Source organism: Ascidiella aspersa, chromosome 1 (assembly GCF_963924565.1).
Source record: "Ascidiella aspersa chromosome 1, kaAscAspe10.2, whole genome shotgun sequence".
Lineage (NCBI taxonomy): Eukaryota > Metazoa > Chordata > Ascidiacea > Phlebobranchia > Ascidiidae > Ascidiella > Ascidiella aspersa.
Genome location: NC_139447.1, coordinates 26532664 through 26555715, shown reverse-complemented (window position 1 = coordinate 26555715; position 23052 = coordinate 26532664). Strand labels below are relative to the sequence as shown.

At 34.5% G+C, this 23052-nt stretch overlaps 2 protein-coding genes across 4 annotated transcripts; both read right to left on the bottom strand.

Annotated features, from left to right (window-relative positions):
- Positions 1-905: 905 nt before the first annotated feature.
- LOC146168882 (uncharacterized) lies at positions 906-21881 on the bottom strand. The gene is made up of 19 exons (XM_083386303.1): positions 21794-21881; positions 21426-21593; positions 21136-21174; positions 20842-20877; positions 19687-19854; positions 17295-18914; positions 12006-12094; positions 11671-11806; positions 11169-11548; positions 10948-11009; positions 10705-10796; positions 10428-10600; positions 9847-9949; positions 7237-7336; positions 5779-5948; positions 5145-5305; positions 4416-4593; positions 3892-3984; positions 906-2534 (listed from the first exon to the last, which is right to left on the bottom strand). Exons 1-19 carry the CDS (start codon positions 21864-21866, stop codon positions 2215-2217), a joined length of 4161 nt encoding a protein of 1386 aa, XP_083242429.1. The 5' UTR covers positions 21867-21881; the 3' UTR covers positions 906-2214.
- LOC146168883 (uncharacterized) lies at positions 13541-17304 on the bottom strand. 3 transcript variants are annotated; one of them, XR_014494642.1, is made up of 7 exons: positions 16923-17304; positions 16195-16378; positions 16018-16050; positions 15490-15590; positions 15201-15381; positions 13710-14957; positions 13547-13644 (listed from the first exon to the last, which is right to left on the bottom strand). XR_014494642.1 is itself a non-coding variant. In XM_083383640.1 (6 exons), exons 1-6 carry the CDS (start codon positions 17007-17009, stop codon positions 14923-14925), a joined length of 621 nt encoding a protein of 206 aa, XP_083239766.1. In that variant the 5' UTR covers positions 17010-17304; the 3' UTR covers positions 13541-14922. The 3 variants fall into 3 exon arrangements, 1 of the variants encoding a protein (XP_083239766.1); XM_083383640.1 differs by having other exon boundaries at positions 13541-14957; XR_014494643.1 differs by lacking the exon at positions 13547-13644 and having other exon boundaries at positions 13710-13745; positions 14931-15381.
- Positions 21882-23052: the final 1171 nt, after the last annotated feature.

The window sequence follows — 23052 nt, the reverse complement described above, 5'->3', positions numbered from 1 at the left end:
CGATTTCATAAATGCCATATCAAAAACAAATTCTTTGCGAAGTACACATATTCCTTTCCAAAAAACATAAAAAGCACCTTCCATACGTTTGGCGCGGAGTTCGTATATAAAACGGAATTCGGCGTTTCCTGTACTGCAAACCGCCATATCACGTTCTTGCAGCAAAGCGGTTTGCGAGCTGTTCATTTGCCAATTTTGTGTGACTACCAGGTATCACTAAAAGTTTTATATACATGTTGAAAGTCCACACTGTGATGCCAAAAGGGGTACCGAACGGCATCTGCTCTAAGTTGCACCAAAATAAATTTGAAAATAAAGTTGTAAAATTTACGCATCGCTTGTGACGCCGTACGTCATTTGATTAAATCGCTCTAAAAGTCACAAAAAATACAGCTCATTAATTACAACAAACGATTCACTTTATTCGTTGGTAAAGTAGAATCGAACATATTATGTACTTTATGCAAAAAGGCTACGGAAACCGTATACCATATAATATCGTGTGTTTTTGCTCAAAGCAATTTCTCTTTGGAGTGCACAAAGATGAGCAAGGTATGTCATCTATCAATGTAAATCTGCCGAAAGTGTCTGTTACGCTTTTTTACGATGTTATCTTCTGTGGGAACTTCCGAGCAAAATTCGGCTTTAAAAAGAGTAAGTATAGCGATATACAAGTAAATGATCGTTAGCTGCCTGAGAGCTTTTCTATTATAATTTGTTTTCCTTGTGCTTTTTTTCGCCATTTTATTTATTAAAAAAGTATATCGAATCCTGCGTGACGTTCTTTAGGGAGCACATCAGTGGAAGTCTGTTCTGCAGTATGAAGTTCAGTACGGCAGCATATCGATAAATCCACTTTACAGTGTCGTTTATATCGGATCAGTCTTAGCCAGGACATATTTAGTCAAGTACTTTTAATAACATATGACGCCGTCTTTTTTATAGACGCTAAACAGCAGTACACAGTGAATAGACAAAACGGTGTGTAATATAAAAATAAACTATAAGCATCTACAGACAGAAAAAAACGACAGAGAAAGAATAACACAGTATTTAAACCCAATTGGCACATATTTGTGTATACAGTAAAATATTTTGTATATAATTTAATTGATTAGGTAACACTTGCTTAGCCATGAAAAGGTTACGACTTTGACAGTTAACTTGTACAACGATTAACAATACAATAAAGCCACGTTATAAAAGTAAACAAGTAATGAAATGTTCCAACAAAGAACGACACAGTAGCGACACTAAACAGTTCTTGACAATGATGGTATTGGCTATCACAGACGATTGTCAAGCAAACTTTAGGTAGTCATTTTTCTCATTTGGTAGTTCGGCTCGTAGGAAAACAAAGCAAAAACAATTAAATAGTAACATCCCGATTAATAGATATACTATGAACCACAATGCAAGTATCAAATATAGTACGAAGATTAACCAAAGCGCATAATGAAAAACCAATACTCTACATTAGTAACGGAATTGAATTGAAAACCCAATCATAAACATATATGAGTGACAACAAAAGTAAAAGAAGGGTAGTAATAAATTTTTGTATTTATTAAAAAAACAATTGAAATGCCCAATAAGAATTTTGATTGGAAACTGCTGCAGACCTCTATTTTCTAACTTATCACATTTTAACGTATAACCAACTAAGAATATGTATCTTAAATAGTGTTTCCCAACTATGCAACGCGGAACAGCAAGACTGTCTTACACCCATCACTACTGCACACACATTATAGATATGTCGCCTACCAGATATATTATATTCTACCGTGTGACTAAAGATCTAAGTTATTACTAGCAATAGCATATAAAAGAACTAATTACTTTTTGATTACACATCGATTTCGACCATAGCAAGGATACAAATGATCGCACGAACTCAATATTTGATTAAGACAAATGTCCGAAAAGTGGAACTTTTCAAGCGGTAAAAATTGACAGTGTTGGGAAGAAACCGGCGTAAAAAATGTGCAACAAAACCTGATATTGTGCGCGAACATTGAACACGATTAGCGTTTAATCCGAAACACGATTAGTTGTACAGTAAAGTAAATCACAGTTAAACGAACTAAATTTTTAAGTGGCGAAATTCTGGCAAGGCACAGCAAGGTGTGCCAACTGTTTGGCGTGGTTTACTTCCACATCACAACACTGCGTTGCCCGGAGCAATCAACTGCGTAAAACATCGATGTCATGCTACGACTTGGCGCCAGAATTCCCGGACCGATCGGTCAAACGCACCAGCTCGTCGCGAATTTCCCTCTGCATGAGCTCGTCTTCGGTACGCAGTGACGTCACCAGTGGTCCGACGTCACCGTTCTGATTGAGAAGTGAGTTGGGCGCCTGAAAATTTGCCCCGGGACGATTCGGTGAAGGCGATGGTGCCGAATGGGGCAGGGTGCTGCTGACGGGGTAATCGAGACTTTCCCTTGGTCGTTGCTGCATCTGACTCAACTCACTTTCCAGCTGGGAAACTTCGTCGAAGGCGCGGTAAGGACTCCACCCCAAGCTGTTGCCTGCGGCAGTCAAAGCTTATATAACTGCTACTTGGTAATAAATGATTAATGTGTTTTTAGCAGCGCCAAGCACTTAAGTCGACACGCATAAACTTTGGGCATCGCATGTAAAAAACTAAAGTTTAAAAGTAACTATAAGGCGTTTGCAAAAACAGCGACAAGATTAACATTATGGTTGATAACATTTTACACTAAACAAAAGCCTTTAACGCGATGGTAACATTTGGCTGCAATAAAATTTAAATTTAAAACGCTTACTATATACGTCACTGTATTTCAATCTAAAAGGATATTGTATTAAATATAATGAGTTACTAATTAAATATGTCATGCAATGGTGTATGTGTCGCGAAAATGATATACTACGAATACGAAATTTGGGACAGAAATGCAATATTTCTAATTGGATCAACAGTATGCCATGTTGAAAAATGATTCCGTTTATCAAGTAATATATTGTAAGCCTAACACCTTTGAGGTTTGACAAGGGAAGCTGCGACATACTTCAGGATCACAATACTTATTGATTCATGTAAACAAAATGACGATACGCTTGTAGAATACGTCATATAGCCAACTTCAATTATTTACATTGTGTGAACAACCTTATAATTGTAGAAAGTTAGCTTTATCAATATGATGTATATGCGTCATTGCAAATTTTATGTATACAACAATTACAACATACACGTGCATGAGATCGAATCGCGAACCGATCTTTATCACACGTTTTTAAAGTCATTTTTTCGAATTGTAAAAACTTTAGGAAGCCGAACCGGAACTAAACTGAACATTTTAAAAGAACCAGAACCGAATCCGAACATGGCAACAAGCGGTTCAGCATGACGTAACAACTTACATATGAAACAAGTTATAACATTTGCGAAGTTAAAGCTGTTCGCAAAAATATTTAAAAAGATATCATTTGGTAATCGATGTATGAAAACTGGACATGTTAGTCGTCATTAAGGCTTGTTATTTGTGCAACGGCCCTAAGAGAGATAGATCGTATACTACCGGTAACTTACAAAACAAGATATACGATTTTAACTTCGTGATAAAAAAATAAACGCAAAAGAATATATACGGTTCAACTCCATGTAACCATGTAAAAAAAATTATATGGTTTAGCAAAAAATGTTATAAATATTCTACGTATATTGACGTAAATAAATAGCCCAAAAAGTTGTGTCTATAACATCCATTCCTATCCTTGTTCATTACAAAAAAAATCCAAATGATATCAGACTGAAGCACATGCGATGTAAGTACGTGAGGTTAACGACCATGCGGGCATGCAGTTAGCTGGCAAGAGCGCCGGGCGATTCGCCCAATGCCATTGACTTTTATTACGAACCGACACTCGGGGTTTTGCGGATAGGGGTTATGTAAGCATCTTTTCCGCTAGGGGTCGCCGAAGACGGGGCGTGATAGGTCAAAGGTCGTACACCTGCGAAAGGTCGAGTGACGTAAAGGTTTTAATAAATAATACACTGGTACGTGAAAAAACGAAAACCGTAAGCTCTTAATGCAACTCATTTCAAAATGAGATAAATTATTTTACTTTGCCATTTAGTGGATTTTTGGCCTTCAGATGACACACGAACAGCAGGTTTCATGTCGTCATCTGATTAAATTAGAGCACCAAATACGCATTGCTCTTTTTTTTTGTTAAATATAACCCGCATAAGTATAAGTAGTACACAAATTTGCACACCGGAAAAACACCCATAATAAAAAAACACAAAACAATCCTATTAAGTCCCCTTCATTTTTTCTACCCTACTTTATGCGGTAGCCGCATAAATGCCACACCTGAGCTACAAAAAATCTTAAAATATATAGTGGTCGCTAAAAAGACTTCATATTTTAGCCATCCACCTGCTTCTGGATCATGCACCAAAGGAGGATGCCGTCGTGTGAAAAGGGGTGAATTTTCCCCTGCTGACGTACTGTCTTGTGACGCGGGCGGTGAATTAAACTGGCGTCTTTTTGGTACTTTGGCTCCTCGGCCGTGGGGCTGCGGCATGGAAAAGCCCTCGGGAGTGCTGAACGCCCCCTTTGAAGAAATGAATAAAAACTGGTAAAATAGGGTAGTTTAACGTTTGGTGACGCATGGGTCCAGAATGAGCATGTTTTGTATCCAAGCCACCATACAGACCATAGACACTTCACAATTACATGTTAAGAAAGACTCATTAGTGTTAACAGTCAGGACGGCTTTAAAATCTGTCTTATTTTAATTGCTATGTTTAATCCACTACTGACAAAATATATATGCGTTTTTTTTACGTTTAGAATTTAAGAAACCGTTAACAAAATTAAAAGCTAACTAAACAAACCTTAATAGTTTTCTACACTCTAACAGCAGAAGTAACAAAACAGCTCCGGTATACAACGAAGTGTATCAGATATCACAATTGTTTTCCTAAACTTTTGTCTTTTAACATGAGTTAGCATGCAGTTATGATCAGATACACGTATTACGCTAATAAATAGAAGTCGTATTTCGTACATGCTTACAGTAAAAGTGTACGAAATTCAACATCAACACTTAAAAAAGTAAAAACAACAGCTCCGGTATAAAACGAAGTGTATCAAAATCACTACCAGCGGCGGCGACGGGTAAATGCCCGAGTCAATCGAAGGGACATGGGTGATGGGAGGGTGTTCCGGGGCCACAGAGTTTTGAGGTGAACGGGGTGACACCAGGCTGAAAGCGTCTTCCAGCAACTTTTTCATTCTCTCTCGAGTGTCGTCAGGTCGGTACGCTGAACAACATAAAAAAATATATAACAAATCAAGCAAAATATATATGTCAGTTTTCCCGCATTTTTGTTATGCATTTTTATTAGCAGCTATAGACCGCATGTATATGTGCTACTTTACATTAAATGAGCTCAACTTGCAGGTTACCGCGGTATTATCATTAATGTTAAAAAGCTCGTGGAAATTTGGTTTGGTCGTTATTGAAGTTGTGTATATTGGATTGTTTTGCTCTATTTTGGACAATTTTTAAGCATATATTCACCGAGAGGAGGGGCTTCACATCACTTGGTAACTGATTTTGGACAACATCTAAGCATGTATGAATCTAACGTAAAAAAGAGACTTTTACATGGATACACACTTGTGCTTCCTCGTGACCCCTAAAACTCGTTGCATTTTAGGAAGCTCTTGTCCTCAATAAATTGCAATGGCACGAAATTTATAATTCCAGGTCGAAAAAAAGATAATGGAATACCGGAATTAGAGACGTTAGTACTGGGTGGATCCCCTTCGGCTCGTTGCTGCGGAGTAATGACGGTGTATTGGCCAGGTGGAAGATTGGAAGGTCCGAGCATCACATTCAGGTCGGGGTCCGGTGCTGGGTTGGCCATATCTAACATGCCCGTTCGTTTATGGGGTCTTTTTCTAAACAAAATGTATATAATGAATTAAAAAAACGAAGATATGCCAGCCAAGATACTTAAACGGTGGACTGTTCGTGTTACGGTGAACTATATGTAAGTTCACAATTTCATTACAAGTTGGAGTTTATGTAAATATGTACCGCCTATTGTCAACGCTTATGCATAGAAAACCAAAAATCGCTTTACGTGTACAATCAATAAACAGTTCGCGAGTGCTCAATAGTTCCAGTGGCGAAAATTGGGAAATGGAAAGAACATTTTTAAAAGCGTTTTTATATAGATTGTGATCCACATGCTAGCACATAATTGTTGTCTCAATCTATATGTGATGTAACTTTCACAAACTTAGATATAACTCCGCTTGCACATTTTTGTCACTCCTGGCGTACGTCACAAAAACGTACATTCGACGATTATAGTACCTAAGAAAATCAGCAGAGGCGGTTGGCAACATACTTTGTAAAGCGATGTTGGCCAGGGATGGCAACACAGCAAATAGTTTTGTGTATTTTGTTATGTACTAGATGTACTTGTTTAAACGTTTCGCTAAACCCTATAGCAAACAGAATTTTTTCGTACGTTTGGGTTTTAATAACCAACGAATGAACAATTAAAACCCGGACGAAGCTTGGGTGTACTTTTGGAGGACCACTAGAAAAACATTCCCTTTCTTAAAATATGCTATAAAATCCGTTAAGTGTGGCCTCTTGACTTGAATGGTAGTCAGTTTATACAGTCTCTCCCACACGTGACACAAATGGTTAGTTCTGGTTGCCTAAGCGTTATGCTGGGGATTGTAATTGTAATTTTGTTTCTGGATTAGTTATATTTCCCTAATTCTAATTGTAACTCTATATCCGACACCAAAAATGCTATTTTGTCTAACGGTGTTTTTCATTTTCTGGTCAAAACAAATTTTCAAACATAGTTCAATTCGCTAGAATACAAGTGGCAATGTTTTTTCATTCATATATGGATGTGAAAAAAGTCTGCTCACAAGCTTTATAATAGTTTGTGAATAAATTTCATTTTTATGCAATATAAATTATTCCAGCTTTGGTTGAACTACAAATAACAGAGTACAGTGATTTTTTTATTTGAATAAGTCGCCATTAGGTTTCTAAGGGGCAATAATAGGATCAAATTCAATGGGAAAGTCGACCAGTTTTCGTAACACCGATTACTCACAGTGTCAGAAAGGTTGGCGTCTTATTGTTGGTTAAAGGTAAACATTAGGTACGGCAAGCAATCGGTCTAACATCGGTCTGATTTCAAGTTTATTGACTTACCTCTGAGGGGGGTTAAACACTGCGGGTGGAAAGGGAGACAATACGTCATCAATCCTCGATTGGGCGTCTGCGTAAGCTCGCTGCATGTCCGGGTCCACGTCTAATTCAAAAGGAGTAAAACGTCACAAAAGATCGCAAGTTTGGTGTTATCGGCACACCAGTCTCTCTTTTTACAATGTTTGTTGTTTTTTGGTTTACCTTCATGTTGACGCACAACAAATCATTAAATATAAAGTACAAAAATATGTTTAAAATTTGGACAGCTTTTATCATGACCACGATTTGTTTTTACAGTCAAGTGTGCAAAACAATAAACAAGTGAGATAGAACTTTGTTTTATTTTGTGCGATGCTATAGTATACGCGGGCGTAAAGAGAATTTGTGTTTTGAGGGAGCATGAAAGCTTTTAAGTAAAAATTTCATCAGACGTCATATGATAAAACCATTAATCTTAAAACACCCGTTGTTATCTAGCGCAGGGGTCAGCAAATACTTTTTGGCGCGACCCAAAATTACCAGTGCCATGGTCTCGCGACACAAATACTTCTCGAGATGTTTTTACTAAATAGCAACACAGTAACGTTGTGTTATGTTTATTTTAAAAGTGAAAGGGGTTCTGTAACACAACTGAATAAAGCCTTGAGTTTTACTAAGTGTGATGTGCAATAATTACTGGCAACGGGGGTATAGATTTTGGCGCAACTCACTAAAAACGCCCGACGTCTCGCAATCCTTTTAGGAAACTCAACATTATAAGGCGCGGATTCAAGGATTTTTGCGGGGGCAATATATTTTAAGACATGATGTTACAAAATTAAGCTAAAACGCAACATCTTAGCACAACAACGTTAAATAACCCTGCTATGTCCAACCTAACTCAATGCGTCAAGCGCAACCAGATTGTCTGCATCTGGTTTTGTTAGCAAAACTTTTCATCTAAAAGGATGGTCGACGCGCTTGACCACACAAAAATATATTTCCGAAAGTGTCCCACAGCTGTATAGAATACGCGTAAAGGATCTTATAATAGCTTGTTTATATCGTTTAAGTTTGTAAAAAACTACGTAACCTGGTTAAGCAGTTTATGTTTGCCAAAAAGATAATATTATCAGACAAAATAACTATAGAGTGCAACGTGCTCACGACGCTTTGGTTAAAGAAAACGGGCTAAAAAGTAGAATAATGTTTTTTGGAAAAACATACTAGGAAGTAAACCCAGATTCCGGCTAAGCAGATTAGTTTGGTGTTTCGGTACTGGCCAAAAATAGTGTTAGATTGCCAGAGCTCTTTTCCCTCACCTGGATCAAACAAAAGTCTCACAACATTTTCTTAGTGTGAATACATCAAGGCTTTCGCGACCCAAACCTAATGGTCATGCGACCCAAATTTGGGTTGCGACCCCTTATTTGCGGACCCCTGATATAGTGAACCCATGCGCAAATATGCAGCTGAAAAACGTACAAACAATTTATAAGTGTGCCTTCACACAATTGGCGGACGAAGGGCTTGGGTTGAAAAACGTTGGTCTTTGCTCTCACCAACTTTATCTCGTTAAAAACAGAAATATGGATTAAAAAAACATATTTTATGTGTAAAACGGGGCTATTTATAGGTCACACTGGCAATCAAGATGTTTCTGTGCAGAACAATTACAAAAGAAACGATTCACACCAATAGAAAGCCAGCAAACCCGCCATGTTAGCGAGATCGCAACTATTGCGCAAACGTGTAACAATAACGGTGTCCAGAGAATGGTGTAATAAGAGAAGACCATGTATGAATAACAAAGCTGCTAACATTTGAGCAATACATGAAACAACAATAGAAGGTTTCCTTTGGTCGTTTTAGGCGTCCCGTTGTGATGTAATTTTGTGACATCATCTCTGAAAATTTCCCTGCGTTACGGAACGAATTACGCTAAGAAGGATTTTTTACTTCCACCTGTACTCAAAGGCCAGTATTAGACTGAAGTGAAATACACAGCGTCCTCGCTATCTCTTCTTTTTATTCTTTTTACGTTTTCACATCGCATAATTTGTTCTTAAGTTATCGCATACAAGTGTTGAAATGATGTTAAGTGCACTTAGCTAACTGTTTTTAAATGTCTTGACATGGCTTATGTCTTTTGGACAAATGACTTGACTTGTACTAAGTTTTTGGGCAAATTACTTACATCAATCATAAAATAATTAATTTATAGGTTATTACCTTAATGTATATATATATATTGCTAAAAATATTGCTTGCAAATTGTTTCGTTTTTGTTGTTCGCTATATGATATTTTGGTTTGAATAGAACGAATTTACTAATTTAAAAACATCAACTATTATATCAATGACTTGACTTAGGAGATTTGATAGGATCGGGACTTGTGACCAGTGGCTTGAAATTGACTTTTTTTTTATTGAAATTATCTCTACTTTAATCGTTTTTAAATCGGTTTTGGCAGCACTGGGCTTACACTTACAGTAGAGCGCAACCGTACACCGCCACCGGTCTTCTAGCTGAAGTTTAGAAGAGGCCGTGTAACTTAATTCCTGTAGGATTCTCACTACAACAGATGATGGTAAGTCCCCGCTACGCTTAAAAATAGTTTTGGAAAGACGAACCTCCGTTGAGTTGATGAGGGATTTTCTGCAAATTTCGCTTACGCATCCGCTGCTTGTTTCGGTGCCGCTCTATGTCAGCTCGCTGGCGCAGTTCCGGAGAACTCTGTCAAAAGTGAATTTCTTTAAACTGAGGCACCGCGAGGTGAAAATGCTTTTTAAAATTACACCTTCTAGGCAGGGTAAACTTGATTCGTGATACGAAAAATCACCGTTGAACATGTTTTCATCTGTGGTCAACGCAAAAACAGGTACGACATACTACTCTTTAACAAAGGAACTGTTTAATATATTTATTAAATTACTTCGAATAAAGGAGTAGCTTGAGAAACAAAGATCACAATTTTATTGTTGGCTAACTTAAATTTCCTAAGGTACAACCGTAAAAACCAGGGGCCCAGAACCTCCCAAAACACCTTTCTTGTGATAGTAACACACATAAACACTTGACTTTTACCTCTACAAGTTTTCAAAGTGAAACAAGGCTTTCAGAACGATCTTACTTATTTAGAGAATTCGATTTCAAAGGTCCATGTTTAGTTTAGAAATCAATTTTAAATCACACCCTTGAAGAATAAACTTACTACTAGGTCGGTTAGAAATCGGTCCGCCAATTGTGGTGGTCGAATGGGAGGAAGACTGACAGGGTGGATAGTGGTTCGTATGCGCTGTGATTTTCCGGCTTCAGACGGTGCCATCATCATGGTCGGCGCTATCAAGGCTTCTTCTGGCCTAGTCAATGACTTTTCAGGCTTTTCTACATGTGTTGTTTACAGATCAGTTAATTTACGAAATTAAATTGGAAAACATTTATGAAATAAACTGGCAGTGTTATATTATGTTTTCCCTATGTTGGCTTACCAGACTTATCATTGGACTCGTGATAAACGTCCACAGGTCTTGAATGCACTTCTTCTTCTGTGCGAACTTGTTCAGATTCTTGCTTCTCGAAGCTAAAACGGATTTTAAAAACTGTATTTTTAAAGGATGGATTCAGGTAAATGTACTTTCAAAAACATTTTTGATAATCAAGCAGTAGGTGGAATTTGAATATAATAAAGAGTAACGCACAAAAGTAACTTAACCCAACTAAATCACTCATACTTTGGAGGTTCCAAAGGTTGGATAAATCTTCCAGATGTATTTGTTGATGTGTCCTGGGTAATCTTAAAAAATTTAAGGTAAAAACACTAAAGTAAATCTTTCAGTAATATTTGTAAAAAAATCCACTAACTTGGTATACATTTAGGATTTATATATTTAATGTTTATGTAACGCTTTGTCCTCATTTTTTTTTTAAATAGAACTGTTTTTATGGTACTTACTGTGGATTTTGAAGTGTCGATAGAATATGATGTTATCTTGCGGTAGCAGCACAACAGAATACTGATTACAATTACTAGAAGAAGGACGATTCCAATCAGGGGACCTACAATTTCCCAAAACCAGGGACCTACTACAGAAATAGTAGTAGTGGTGACGTTGCTCGATGTTGTCAGTGTAGAAGCTTGGGTAATTGTTCCTCGTGTTACAATGGTTGTTGTTGTCGGTGTAGAAGATTGGGTACTGGTTCCCGGTGGTGCAATGGTTGTTGTTGCTGTTGTTGTTGTTGTTGTGTGTATGCTTATAGTGGTAGGTGAAACCGTAGTAGGAACTGTCGCTTTAAGTATTGGAAAGGAGGGTATAATTTCAATTCCTGGATTACCTGTAAACAGTAATTTTACCTTGTTTTATCACAAATATATGCTGTGATTAAATGAAGGATTAAACGTCATCTTTCAGGTAGAACTGTAAGAAAACAAATATAACATAAATGAAATTACTTACGAATAACTATAAGGCCAGGAATATCTATGCTGTTTACATCTAAAACCAGTCCCTTCAGAGTTGCATCTCCCTCACCCAATAACCGAGTAATTTTCATAGATATAATTTGTGAAGAATTCAGTGACACCAGACAAACCTGGTGAAATATAAAAGTTAAAGGTACATGTGTAAAAATCATTTAAATCAAACAGAGTAATAATGCAAAGTCCATTGTTTTCTACTGAGAAGTATCTTAGCACTGTTATTAAATTCTATATTTATTGTACAAAAAATCAAATTATTGCATGAAATAAATAAAAAATTTATAGTATTTAAAATATATTTTACAATTTTACCTTTAAGTCTAAAGGGTCTTCGAACTTTGAAACAAAGTCGTCTTGAGCGAGGCTTGCAGAAGAATAATTACCAGTTGTATCGTTTAATTCTATAAATAAGGAAAAAGTCTGTCAAGAATAATATAGCATCTCAATTGGGGTCCAGAAATTAATTTTTGAGACAATTTTCAAGATTTTAATTTATTCCTATGGCAATCCTAAAAATATAAGTCTAAAATATTTAGGTTTATTGCAAACCTTGCGAGATATAATTGTGATATTAGTCAACCATGGTGAAACTTAGTTTTTTAATTCTGTTAAAAACAACTATTTTTTTGGAAAATATTAAAAGTGAACCATTAGGATACCTAGCATTTGCACTCTGGCCAAAAGCCACTTATACAACATTCCTAATAACACTAGAAGTTTTACTGAAATTAGTTATTTAAATAATCTAAACAATTCATAACTCACCCAAATAAACAACTAATTCACTTCGGCAATCAAAATCAGTTTCATTATTTACGGGGTAAATTTCCCAAATAAATCCCTGTCCATAAAAGGTATTAAATAATGCTGCATTCGACCAGATTGTTCCGGCAGCAAAAGCACTATTTGATATGACTCCATTTGACTCCAATGTTACTGTGTATGTTGCCGTTCGAGCAGAAAAATCATATATCTAAACAAAAAATACTAATGCATTGAACCACCATATATTGTAAAGAAAACAGTCTATTTGATCATTGAAAATCTAGTTTCAACGTTGTTAGTTCGCCTTGTTGATTTGTACGACTTAAAGTTGTTACTAATTTTTTACCAGAAAAACTGAGGTTTAATTTAAACACTATTTTATAATAACCAGTTTTACCATTTTGAATAAAGTTTTGTCTGCAAAATATTATCCATTCTAGATTTGGCTGGAACAATTATGACAGTTATCACTGGTTTTGTACAACACATAAGGATCATAACTATGCTGACTTGCTATTTAACTGACTATAAAAACATGTACAAGCTTTAAATTGGTTTTGTATTTATGCAAAATTGCATAATAGATCTTGAATATGTTTTTTTACTTGATAAAACATTTATTGTTGTTTTAGTAATCATAACATTCGTTGTTTTTTGGATGAAGAAAGAAATGTTTCAGTTTTGAATTTACAATTTATTTTGACCAAGTTTACTGAAATATTTTTTAATTATTGTTTTTGACCAATTTATTTATTTGCTAATGACATTACAAACTTTTAAACTAAATTCAATAATTGAAATAAAGCTGCATTTAGCTTATTTGAATTGGTCAAAAACATATTTTATAAAAGTATTTTCTTACATACTTGTTATAAAAACATTTATACCTTTCTATGATTTATTACAATAATAACATCAGGGTCTCCCACAAATTTAGAGGAGATACATGAATGATGACCCATCAATCGACCTAGCTAGTTACATCAACTGTATTTAAACATTTTGCATTAAGTCAATTAATGTTGTTTTTGAACATTAGTGTTATAACCTTGTCACATTTTTCAGTATCTATTTTTCCTAGTTACTGGTACCTGTACAGTGGAATTAGTTCCAAAACTCTGGTTGTAAGTCATTTCCAAAGCTGTTTTTAAATTTGGTGCAGAAAAAGCCATAGTGTCATTTATAGCTGAAAGTATAAAAAAATAAGAGACACAATATTTCACGAATCCAATACTGTCAAATAGAACTTACATATGCTTACTCCATATTTGGTATACTCCTTCGCAGCTATTTAAAAACAAGAAATATGTATTATGAATAAACCACTAAATGTGTTATTGCTAGTTCAACATTTTTAGGTAAAATATGTTGTTTTTCTCAAGTTTGTGCATACCTTTGATAATACATATACCTATAAAATAAAAAACTGTTGTTTGGTGTTTAATATACTTATACACTAAAATAAATAAAGTATGGTTAATTTTGTCCTCTTTTTTTAATATAAAAGTTGTTGATGTACGGGCAACATTACAAGTGAAGGTTGCCAGTCAGTGGCGTCGCCATCCTAAAATTTTTGGGGGCAAAATGTTTTCATGACAAAAAAATGCAAGACATGCTGAGCAGGCAAACTATAATTTATTAACTTGACACTGCAACCTCTACCTCGCAGAGATAAATTGATGTTATACAAAACATAAACAAATAACTATTTACAGCGGATTGATTAAAAATTGTGCAATAATGGGTAATGCAATGGTTATTTCATTTATTGTTTCAATACTCAGGTAATCTTAAAGCACTCAGAAAAAGCTCCTGTAAACATCATGGTTGACATAAGAACCCAAAGAAGATCTTTACAGGCTTAATTTGCTATCAAGGTAATTTAAAAAGTAGAAGCTCTCAATCTTATCTATATTTGTTGGTTATTAAAAGGAAGGGATAAATAACAAAATGACTGTCAACCTATGTGAAATATACTGAACGATTGTTCAAGTCTATGCATTCTTGTTAGAAAATTCCATGAGCAAAGAAATAAGGCTGTTCACATATAAGTGCAAAATATCGCCGCCCAAAAAAATAATGCTCAGTTGTCCTTTGCCAGAAATGTCACACAACTCATTAGCTATAAAGGATACAAACAAATTGTTTGCCTTGGTAACTATTTCTTGTACCATCATACTACAGGTCAGGGCTGCGGAATCAGAGTCGGGATTCAACAGAGTCAATTTATTTTGTTGGAGTTGAACTCGGGACCAGAGTAAGATTATGTAAAACTCCTAGAGTTGACAGGCTGATGTGCACATGCGCAGTACGAAATTTGAACCTGATGAGGCCGAAAAATGTAAAATAGTAAAGATGGAGAACAATGTGGTAGAATATTTGCCAAAGTTTAAGTAGTATAGATTGCTAAGGTTTCAAATATTACTTTCAAGTGATTATCCTTCTAATAAAACATTAGAAAAATTTACTCACCTGGAAATGAAATTCTGGATTCATTAACTGAAAATTTAAAGAGTGGTAATTTAAAACAAAATGCTTCGGACTAAGTCATATATACCACTTACTGAATTTATCAAAGTATATGTATACAAGTTAAATTGAATATATATTAATTATTTTCCTTGGTTCATACATATATATAAGTTCCATTTTTATTGATGCATATATGGTAATTTTTAATAATCTATGGTATTACACAAATCACCATTTATGACTATAATAACCATTCAAATAGTTATATACTTGGTTTAGCTTTTGTTGATATTGTTAAACTTCCAAATGTTGGCTCTAAAAATTTTCCATATTTAATATTGGTGATACTTCCAATGAGCAACACAGCCTCTAGAGAGTTAATGTTAGAAGAACTTCTAGCCACAGCGTATATGCCTTTATACCAAGTGTTATTACGACTCACACTATCCACCTTAAAACAAAGCGACAATCGTCAAATAGCTTAAGCATAACTACTGACAAAAGTAATGACAAAAAAAGAAACACATCTGTTAAAAGTTGTCAGTAAAACAGGACTTACTATGATGTCATACATTCCAGACAAGCGATATGTTTCATTTAAAGCTTGTTGTAGACGAAGCTTAGTTTCGGAATCATTCAAGATTTTACTAGCATTAAATTCTAAAATAAATTACAAAATAGGTTATACAATTAGTTCTTAACAAATTGTTATTTGAATGAATTATGTGTATTGCTTCTTAAATAATTTTCTTTCTAGCACAACAACCCTGATTAACCTTATTACAGTAATAGCCATTTAGAGGTACCCAGCATTTCATTCCTGCAATTGAGATTAGATATGAAACAGAGTATTTGTGCAATGCCATAGGAAAATTAAAATGATGCATCAGGACGTTGTGACGCACAGATTGCGAACCTCAGCATTAAACAATAAACACATTTTACCCATATACAGACATACAACTGTATAACATGCATAGCAGTAAACAAATAATGGACACATGAGTGATTATTAACAAACATTAAACAATGGATATACAAAATATTTACATTTTACTAAATACTAAATAAATAGTACAAGACAAACCTGTTTGTATCAAGTAAATGTCAGCAATGAAAACTAAAAACAAGAATTAAATTGTACTATATGTATATATATATATATCAATTTTGTATTTTGACAATAGGTTGATCTGTGTATGAGAATAACATTTAAAAAATAGGCAAAAATCACCAAAAATTTACAAATAGTAATTTAAAATACCTTTTGCCTTGACATTAACAGTGACATTGGTACTTAATTGACTTCCAACCACAGCAGCATATCTAGTAACAGAAACTCTCTCTATAGCATCCAGAGCAAGTTTCGTAGTAACCCCTTCACCAAAAGCAAGATAATTGACACTAATTGAAAGATTGTCATTGCCTGCATTGGTGGACTCCACTACCTGAATAACAAGGAAGAAATAAATTTGTCAGACATTTTTATTTTAGGGGCAACCTATAAAAATGTAACATTTCTGCTGTGTATTAAAAGTATAGCATTTTTTAAGCTTGTAACTAATAAAGAAATAGCACAACCCAATTTTTTTGAAAGTACAACATAACAAAATAAACATTGATGAATGCTGTAAGAGTTAGAATATGTATGAATAAGCTGTATCTAGTAGGACATTTGCACAAACTAACAAAAAAATACATTATTTTTATCCCAATTTTTTTTTTCCAAATTTTAATTTGCACAAGTGTGGTCATGTTTTAAATACCATATAATATTGGTTTATATAATGATTAAATGATCACACTGCTGCAATTATGATATGTTGTATGATAACAAAAGCAGTTTAGAAGTATGATTTATTCAAATAACAATCGTTTTAAGAAAATACTGGTTTGGCTTCACAACCCTAGTGTTATAATACATTGACCTAGTATTATAATACATTATTATTTGCTCCATATCGTAGAAAATAGATGGAAGCATATTTTAACCTGAATAGTGATGTTACCAGTAATAGCTCTCTTTTTTCTGCGTGAAGTTGTTTGATTGTTATACAAACTTTCTAAAGCAGTTTTCATATTGGTTTTAAATGTTCCAGTTGTTGCATCCACAAATTCAGATGTCCGAAATTCTAAAAAATGATTTAAGTTAAAATAGACTAATCAAAAACACAAAATGAAAACAAATCTTACGTGTAATTAGGAGGTCACTACTTAAATTTGCAGAAATGGTTGTTGTCGGGTTTATAACTACTGTAGTTGCTAATGTAGTGCTTGCTGTTGCTCCAGTAAACATAGTTGTCACTGCTGTAGTAGTATCAGTGGTACTGTCCGTAACTGTTGAAGCTGAACTAACATTTATACCGGTAGACATGGATGTGGTAGTTGTACTACTTGTTGCATTTGTGGATGCACTAGTGTCTGTAGTTGTAGCAGTAGAGGTAGCTGTTGTTACCTCAGTTGCGGTATCTGTAACTGTTGTATTCGAAGCAATGGTGTTGCCAGTTGACACAGAGAAGGTTGTCGTGACAAGGGTTGTGTTAGGGGAGGTTGTGGTGGTATCTGATGCTGCAGTGTTGTCTGCAGTTGCAGGAGTAGAGGTAGCTGTTGTTGCCCCAGTTGTGGTATCCGTAACTGTTGTATTTAAAGCAATGGTGTTGCCAGTTGACACAGAGAAGGTTGTCGTGACAAGGGTTGTGTTAGGGGAGGTTGTGGTGGTATCTGATGCTGCAGTGTTGTCTGTAGTTGCAGGAGTAGAGGTAGCTGTTGTTGCCCCAGTTGTGGTATCCGTAACTGTTGTATTTAAAGCAATGGTGCTACCAGTTGACCCTGAGGTTGACGTTATAAAGGTTGTGGTCATATTTGGTGTGATAAACCCACTACCAGTATCACTTGTGGTGCTAAATGTTGTTACATTGGTTTTGGTGGGCACAGAAAAAGTTGTTTCAGTGACCATAGTTTCTGTTGTACTGATTGCACCAGTAAATGTAGTGTTGCCAGTTGACACAGAAAAGGTTGTTGTTATAAAGGTTGTGTTAGGGGAGGTTGTGGTCATATCTGGTGTAATAAACCCACTACCAGTATCACTTGTGGTGCTAAATGTTGTTACATTGGTGGGCACAGAAAAAGTTGTAACTGTTGTATTTAAATCAATGGTGCTACCAGTTGACCCTGAGGTTGTGGTGGTATCTGATGTTGCAGAAGTAGAGGTAGCTGTTGTTGCCTCTGTTGTGGTATTGGTAACTGTTGTATTTAAAGCAATGGTGTTGCCAGTTGACACAGAAAAGGTTGTTGTGATAAAGGTTGTGTTAGGGGAGGTTGTGGTGGTATCTGATGTTGCAGTGTGGTCTGTAGTTACAGAAGTAGAGGTAGCTGTTGTTGCCTCTGTTGTGGTATTGGTAACTGTTGTTGTGATAAAGGTTGTGTTAGGGGAGGTTGTGGTCATATCTGGTGTGATAAACCCACTACCAGTATCACTTGTGGTGCTAAATGTTGTTACATTGGTGGGCACAGAAAAAGTTGTTTCAGTGACCATAGTTTCTGTTGTACTGATTGCACCAGTAAATGTAGAAGTTGTGTCAGTTACAGAAGATGAATTAGGTGAAATGCTGGTTGGCACAGGAAAGATGGTTGTTACTATTGTTGCATTTGAGGGTGCTGCAGTGGTATCTAAAGTTGTAAATCCACTACCAATATCACTTGTTGTGTCCATTGTTGTTACAGTGGTTGCTGCAGAAGTAGCAATATCCGTAGCGGTTGTATTCATATCACCAGTTGGACCAGTTGATATAGTAAATACTGTGGTTATAGTACTTAAATTAGGTAATGTTGTGCTTGAATCTGGCGTTGTAGGGTTCAATCCACTGAAATCCATAGTTGTTTCCATACTTGTACCAATTGGAGTAGAATAAGTTGTGATACTTGTACCTGTTGTTGTTTCGGTTGAATTTGATATGGACGTACTTCCAGCAGTAACCATAGAACCTTTGATAAACATTGCTGTTCAGTTGTTGAGACAATGGAAGCATTAAAGGTGTTTTAAGAGTTACTTAAGAAACAGTGAATTTAGATACCATTTATTGAAAAGCACATGTTAATATTAGAAACACCAAGCATTCTTGAGATATTTTACGAAATATATTTAGCATTGCTAAAAAAGTCAAACTGGTGTTACAGAAAAAGATAAAATCCAGTACTGTCTTAGACTAGTCTTGGTAAAACATCTAATTAAAAAAAAGTTGTTTGACCTTGTCATCTGCCCTACAGTAATTATTAAAGCTCTCATGAAATATTAACCCAAAGTGGTTTAATGATATGATGAGAGGTATGACATCACCAAAACCATATGAAATTTAAATTAAAGTTGAGATTAGTCAAAAATATAATTGAATTGGATAAATACTTTATATATTTGTACCGGTAATAAAATTATTCAAATATGCCATGAAGTAAAAAAGTAAAAAAATAGTATATTCTATATAGCTAAAATTTATAAAAAGCTAAGGAATGATAAAATATTTGTAATTTGCAAAGCAGGAAATGTATTTTGGCCAACCCTTTTGAAATACAATAAAATAATAAAGTTTGGTGAGGAGATAAATTTTGTAGGATAACTCTGGTATTATGGTCAATAGGTGGGTTGGTTGATAATGCAAAAGTATTGTTAACAGATGGAGTTGTTGTATAAGTGAAAGTGGCTGTGGTTAAATAAATACCTGTAGTTCAGGGTAAGCAGAACTAACAAATGTGGTCATACCTGTTGTTATTGTCTCTGTATTAGTTGAAACATATACAGTAGTAAGAGCTGTTGTGTCACTGCCACTGCCATCAAAATTTGTAGTTGTTTCAACAGTGGGTTTGGTAGTATCTGGTATTGTTGCTGATACTTCACTACTAGTTGGAAGAGCAACAGTAGAGGTGAAATCTGAGAGAGTTAATAATGACTCAATTGAACCAAATATATCATTATTAACACAATTTTCACATATTCATAGCTTTTAATTATAAGGTTCACATTTTTTTCATTATAACAATATTTAATATGTTTATTTACATTCTGAATTTATTAGGTAAGCATTAGTTTAGATAACCATGAAAAATTGAATATTATTGTTTTATAGGCAATACTTATATTTACCTTCACACCAACTAAACACATTTTACTTTACATAATAACATAATTCTGTTGAACAAGCTTAAAACCATTATTGTTTTAGGCATTGTGATTTCAGTTTATTTTAAAGTTATGCAAGTCTATTGTATTTTCATTTTATTACTAACAAAAAAGTTTATGTAAAATTGAACTAACTTGAGTTCTTACCAGAACCAATTTCCTCTAAAAATATATCAATTAATTAGCAAAAGTAATCTGCTTATGAAAAGCAGCTGTAAAGTACAAAAAAACATATCTTGTTTTGTTTATTGTAATGTTATGAATTCTGTGGTCTTATATTTTAAAATGATTTAGCAGAGTTGTTGTTTATGCCAACTTGATTTAACCGAATTAACAAACTGTACATCACCAGGTTGTAAACATTGTACAATGCTTATCCGAATATTTTTCTCATGTGTCACACACACTCTTATCATTAAATATTCATCACAGTAAAAGTGCAAATAAACAGGTTAAACAAGTCTGAAATTGTTGTTTGCACTTTAGGAGTATGTATGCTGTATGTTGGTTGTAATAATTTTTTTAAAACTCTATATATACCTTAAGATTGAAATAAAATAATAATATTAGTAAGCATTTTTAATCAAAATAAAAATTTTGAACGGTAAGTTATGCCCTGTTAATATACTTTTTATTTTTACTCTTTATGTTAAAAAAGTCCTACCAACTTACAAAATACCTAAAAAGATAGTTACTTGAGAAAGATTGTATATTAAAGGCTATTCTTGCTTAACATACCTGCATTTGAGTCAACATTGCGACGATATCTTTCATCTAAATTACAAATTGAAATTAATAAACAAGTTATTGTAAATATCAAAAAATAAAATATAGGCATAAAATATTTAGATAAATCATTAATTAATGTACTGCTTAGATTAAAAAAAAATAGAAAAAATTATATATTACTGGTTTACGAATATATCACCTTAAATTAACAACATTAAGAATTGTGGTTACTAAATACTAAAATATTACTAAATATAAAACATAACAGTGTATTGCAATATTGGATTTAATGACATGACTAACCTCTTTGAGAAAGACCAGGTAACTCAAAAGGGTCAATGCCTGTAACAACAAGGATCATTGGTCATTGTGATTAAAAAAAAAAGTGTTCAGCATAACTGTAGAGATATCTTACTAAAATTAAAAAAATTTAAAAAATTATTATGTAACAACACTGCATAACACATACTGTATATAGTGTACCTATAACAAATAAAATAACTTTCAAAAAAATATGCTGTAATGAAAAGTAAAAAATTATATTTCAACTTAAAGATTCTTATCTAAAAGTCTATGTTTTAACGTTAACTTACTATTTAATACAACTTTATCAAATGCAGGTGTTGATAAGACCTCTTCAGGAAGAATAGTGGACATAGATAATTCTTGGGGCAATATACTAGCAAAAATGCTTTCCAATTCTTCAAAGTTGTCCGATAATTCATATGACATCGATGTTTGAACAATTTCATTTTTATTATCTAAATATGTAATGTTCACTTTTAGTATATTTTACAAAAAAAGTATAAATATGTATCAATTTATCAAACTATAAATAACAGAAACTAAACTATTAATTTTGAATCAACATACCGTACATTGAAAAATTGATTTTTTTTGTGTGTTTTTATATAGGTATTCTTTTTATATGAAGAGTAATAGTCAATTAAACTACTAGTACCTTGCTGTCCAACAGTCCTTTGAAAATAACCTAATATATATACAAAAATCCAATAATAATTCCAAAATATCATTCTAGCAACTAAGCAATATTTGGCGCTGGTCTAGAATCCTACCACAGTTCTAAAATCAACGCACAAAATTTGAGTTAGGGTGCGGGTTAGCGTTCGGGTGTGGGTGGGTCAAGTATTATTATATTCTTTGTTTAATAATAATACTTGACCCACCTTAACCCAAACGCTAACCCGCACCCTAACCCAAATGGTGTTTCGTTGTGGTAGGATTCTAGACCAGCGCCCAATATTTAAATGGCTTGTGCTTTGTAGGCTAAATTTTCTTCTTGGCGTTTGTTTGAAATCTGATGAATGACATGATATATCTGAAAAACAAAACAAACAAATGGGGTAGCACCGTTTGCTTTCGAAGATGTTATCAAATTTCTCAAAACGTTATCTGTTTATTTCTTGTAGCTTACCTCGAAAATTATATAGGTTCTCCTTCTCGTTTGCAATTCAGACCACTTAGAAATCTTAAAATACCAACGCCGCGTTAAACCAACATTACGTACACATCGGGTCTCTTCGCTCTTATAAATAACATAAAACCAACGAAAGGCTCTCAATTTTTTTTCGGAGTGGCGTATCTTGTAACCACGGTAACACAGAAGGCCAACGCTACTACGATTCAAAGCGACAACACAAGCGAAAAAGGCGGTCCATTGTTCTTTGCGTCATTCCTGAAATCGGGAGACCGAATGAATGGCACGAGGCTTAGTGAGCGATTTAAATGGCGTATTTTTAAAAATCTCTGATCGAAGCAGGACAAAGGAATCACTTAAGCCCAGGGGCTTTAAAAGCGTCAAATATTTTAAACGCGCAGTTGCGCTTTATCGTTTTCCAGAAGAAATGGCCACACGCACGAATATGAACTATGAAGTTTTCAATTAATTTGCAAATTGAAACAACAAGACTTAAAATAACAATTATTTTTGCTTTTGACGTCAACACTTATATTGAACAAAGTGTTGGGTAACGATATGCCCTTACTTCTTTATAATCACAGCTTTTAAATCGGTATTAGCTACTTGCTTCCTTCAACAAACCATTGAATTCCGTGCTTGTTAAGTTAGCAAAATCCACTTGAAGGAAATCCATTTCGAGTGCATAAATCAACATAGATTGTCTGCGACAGCGCTTTTACAAAAGCAGATTATGTTCAACGAAATAAGACACACGCCCTGAGTAACAATATCGCAAGACC

Coding starts and splice junctions, on each gene's coding strand:
- LOC146168883 (XM_083383640.1), bottom strand. CDS start 17,009: ATGAAAACTGCTTTAGAAAGTTTGTATAACAATCAAACAACTTCACGC. Junction 15,591..16,017: donor CATTTACTTGATACAAACAG/GTTTGTCTTGTA, acceptor AATTTATTTTAG/AATTTAATGCTAGTAAAATC. Junction 14,958..15,200: donor ATCAACAAAAGCTAAACCAA/GTATATAACTAT, acceptor TTAAATTTTCAG/TTAATGAATCCAGAATTTCA.
- LOC146168882 (XM_083386303.1), bottom strand. CDS start 21,866: ATGATATTTTGGAATTATTATTGGATTTTTGTATATATATTAGGTTAT. Junction 10,797..10,947: donor CAACCTTTGGAACCTCCAAA/GTATGAGTGATT, acceptor AATCCGTTTTAG/CTTCGAGAAGCAAGAATCTG. Junction 4,594..5,144: donor TTTACCCGTCGCCGCCGCTG/GTAGTGATTTTG, acceptor ATTTCTTCAAAG/GGGGCGTTCAGCACTCCCGA.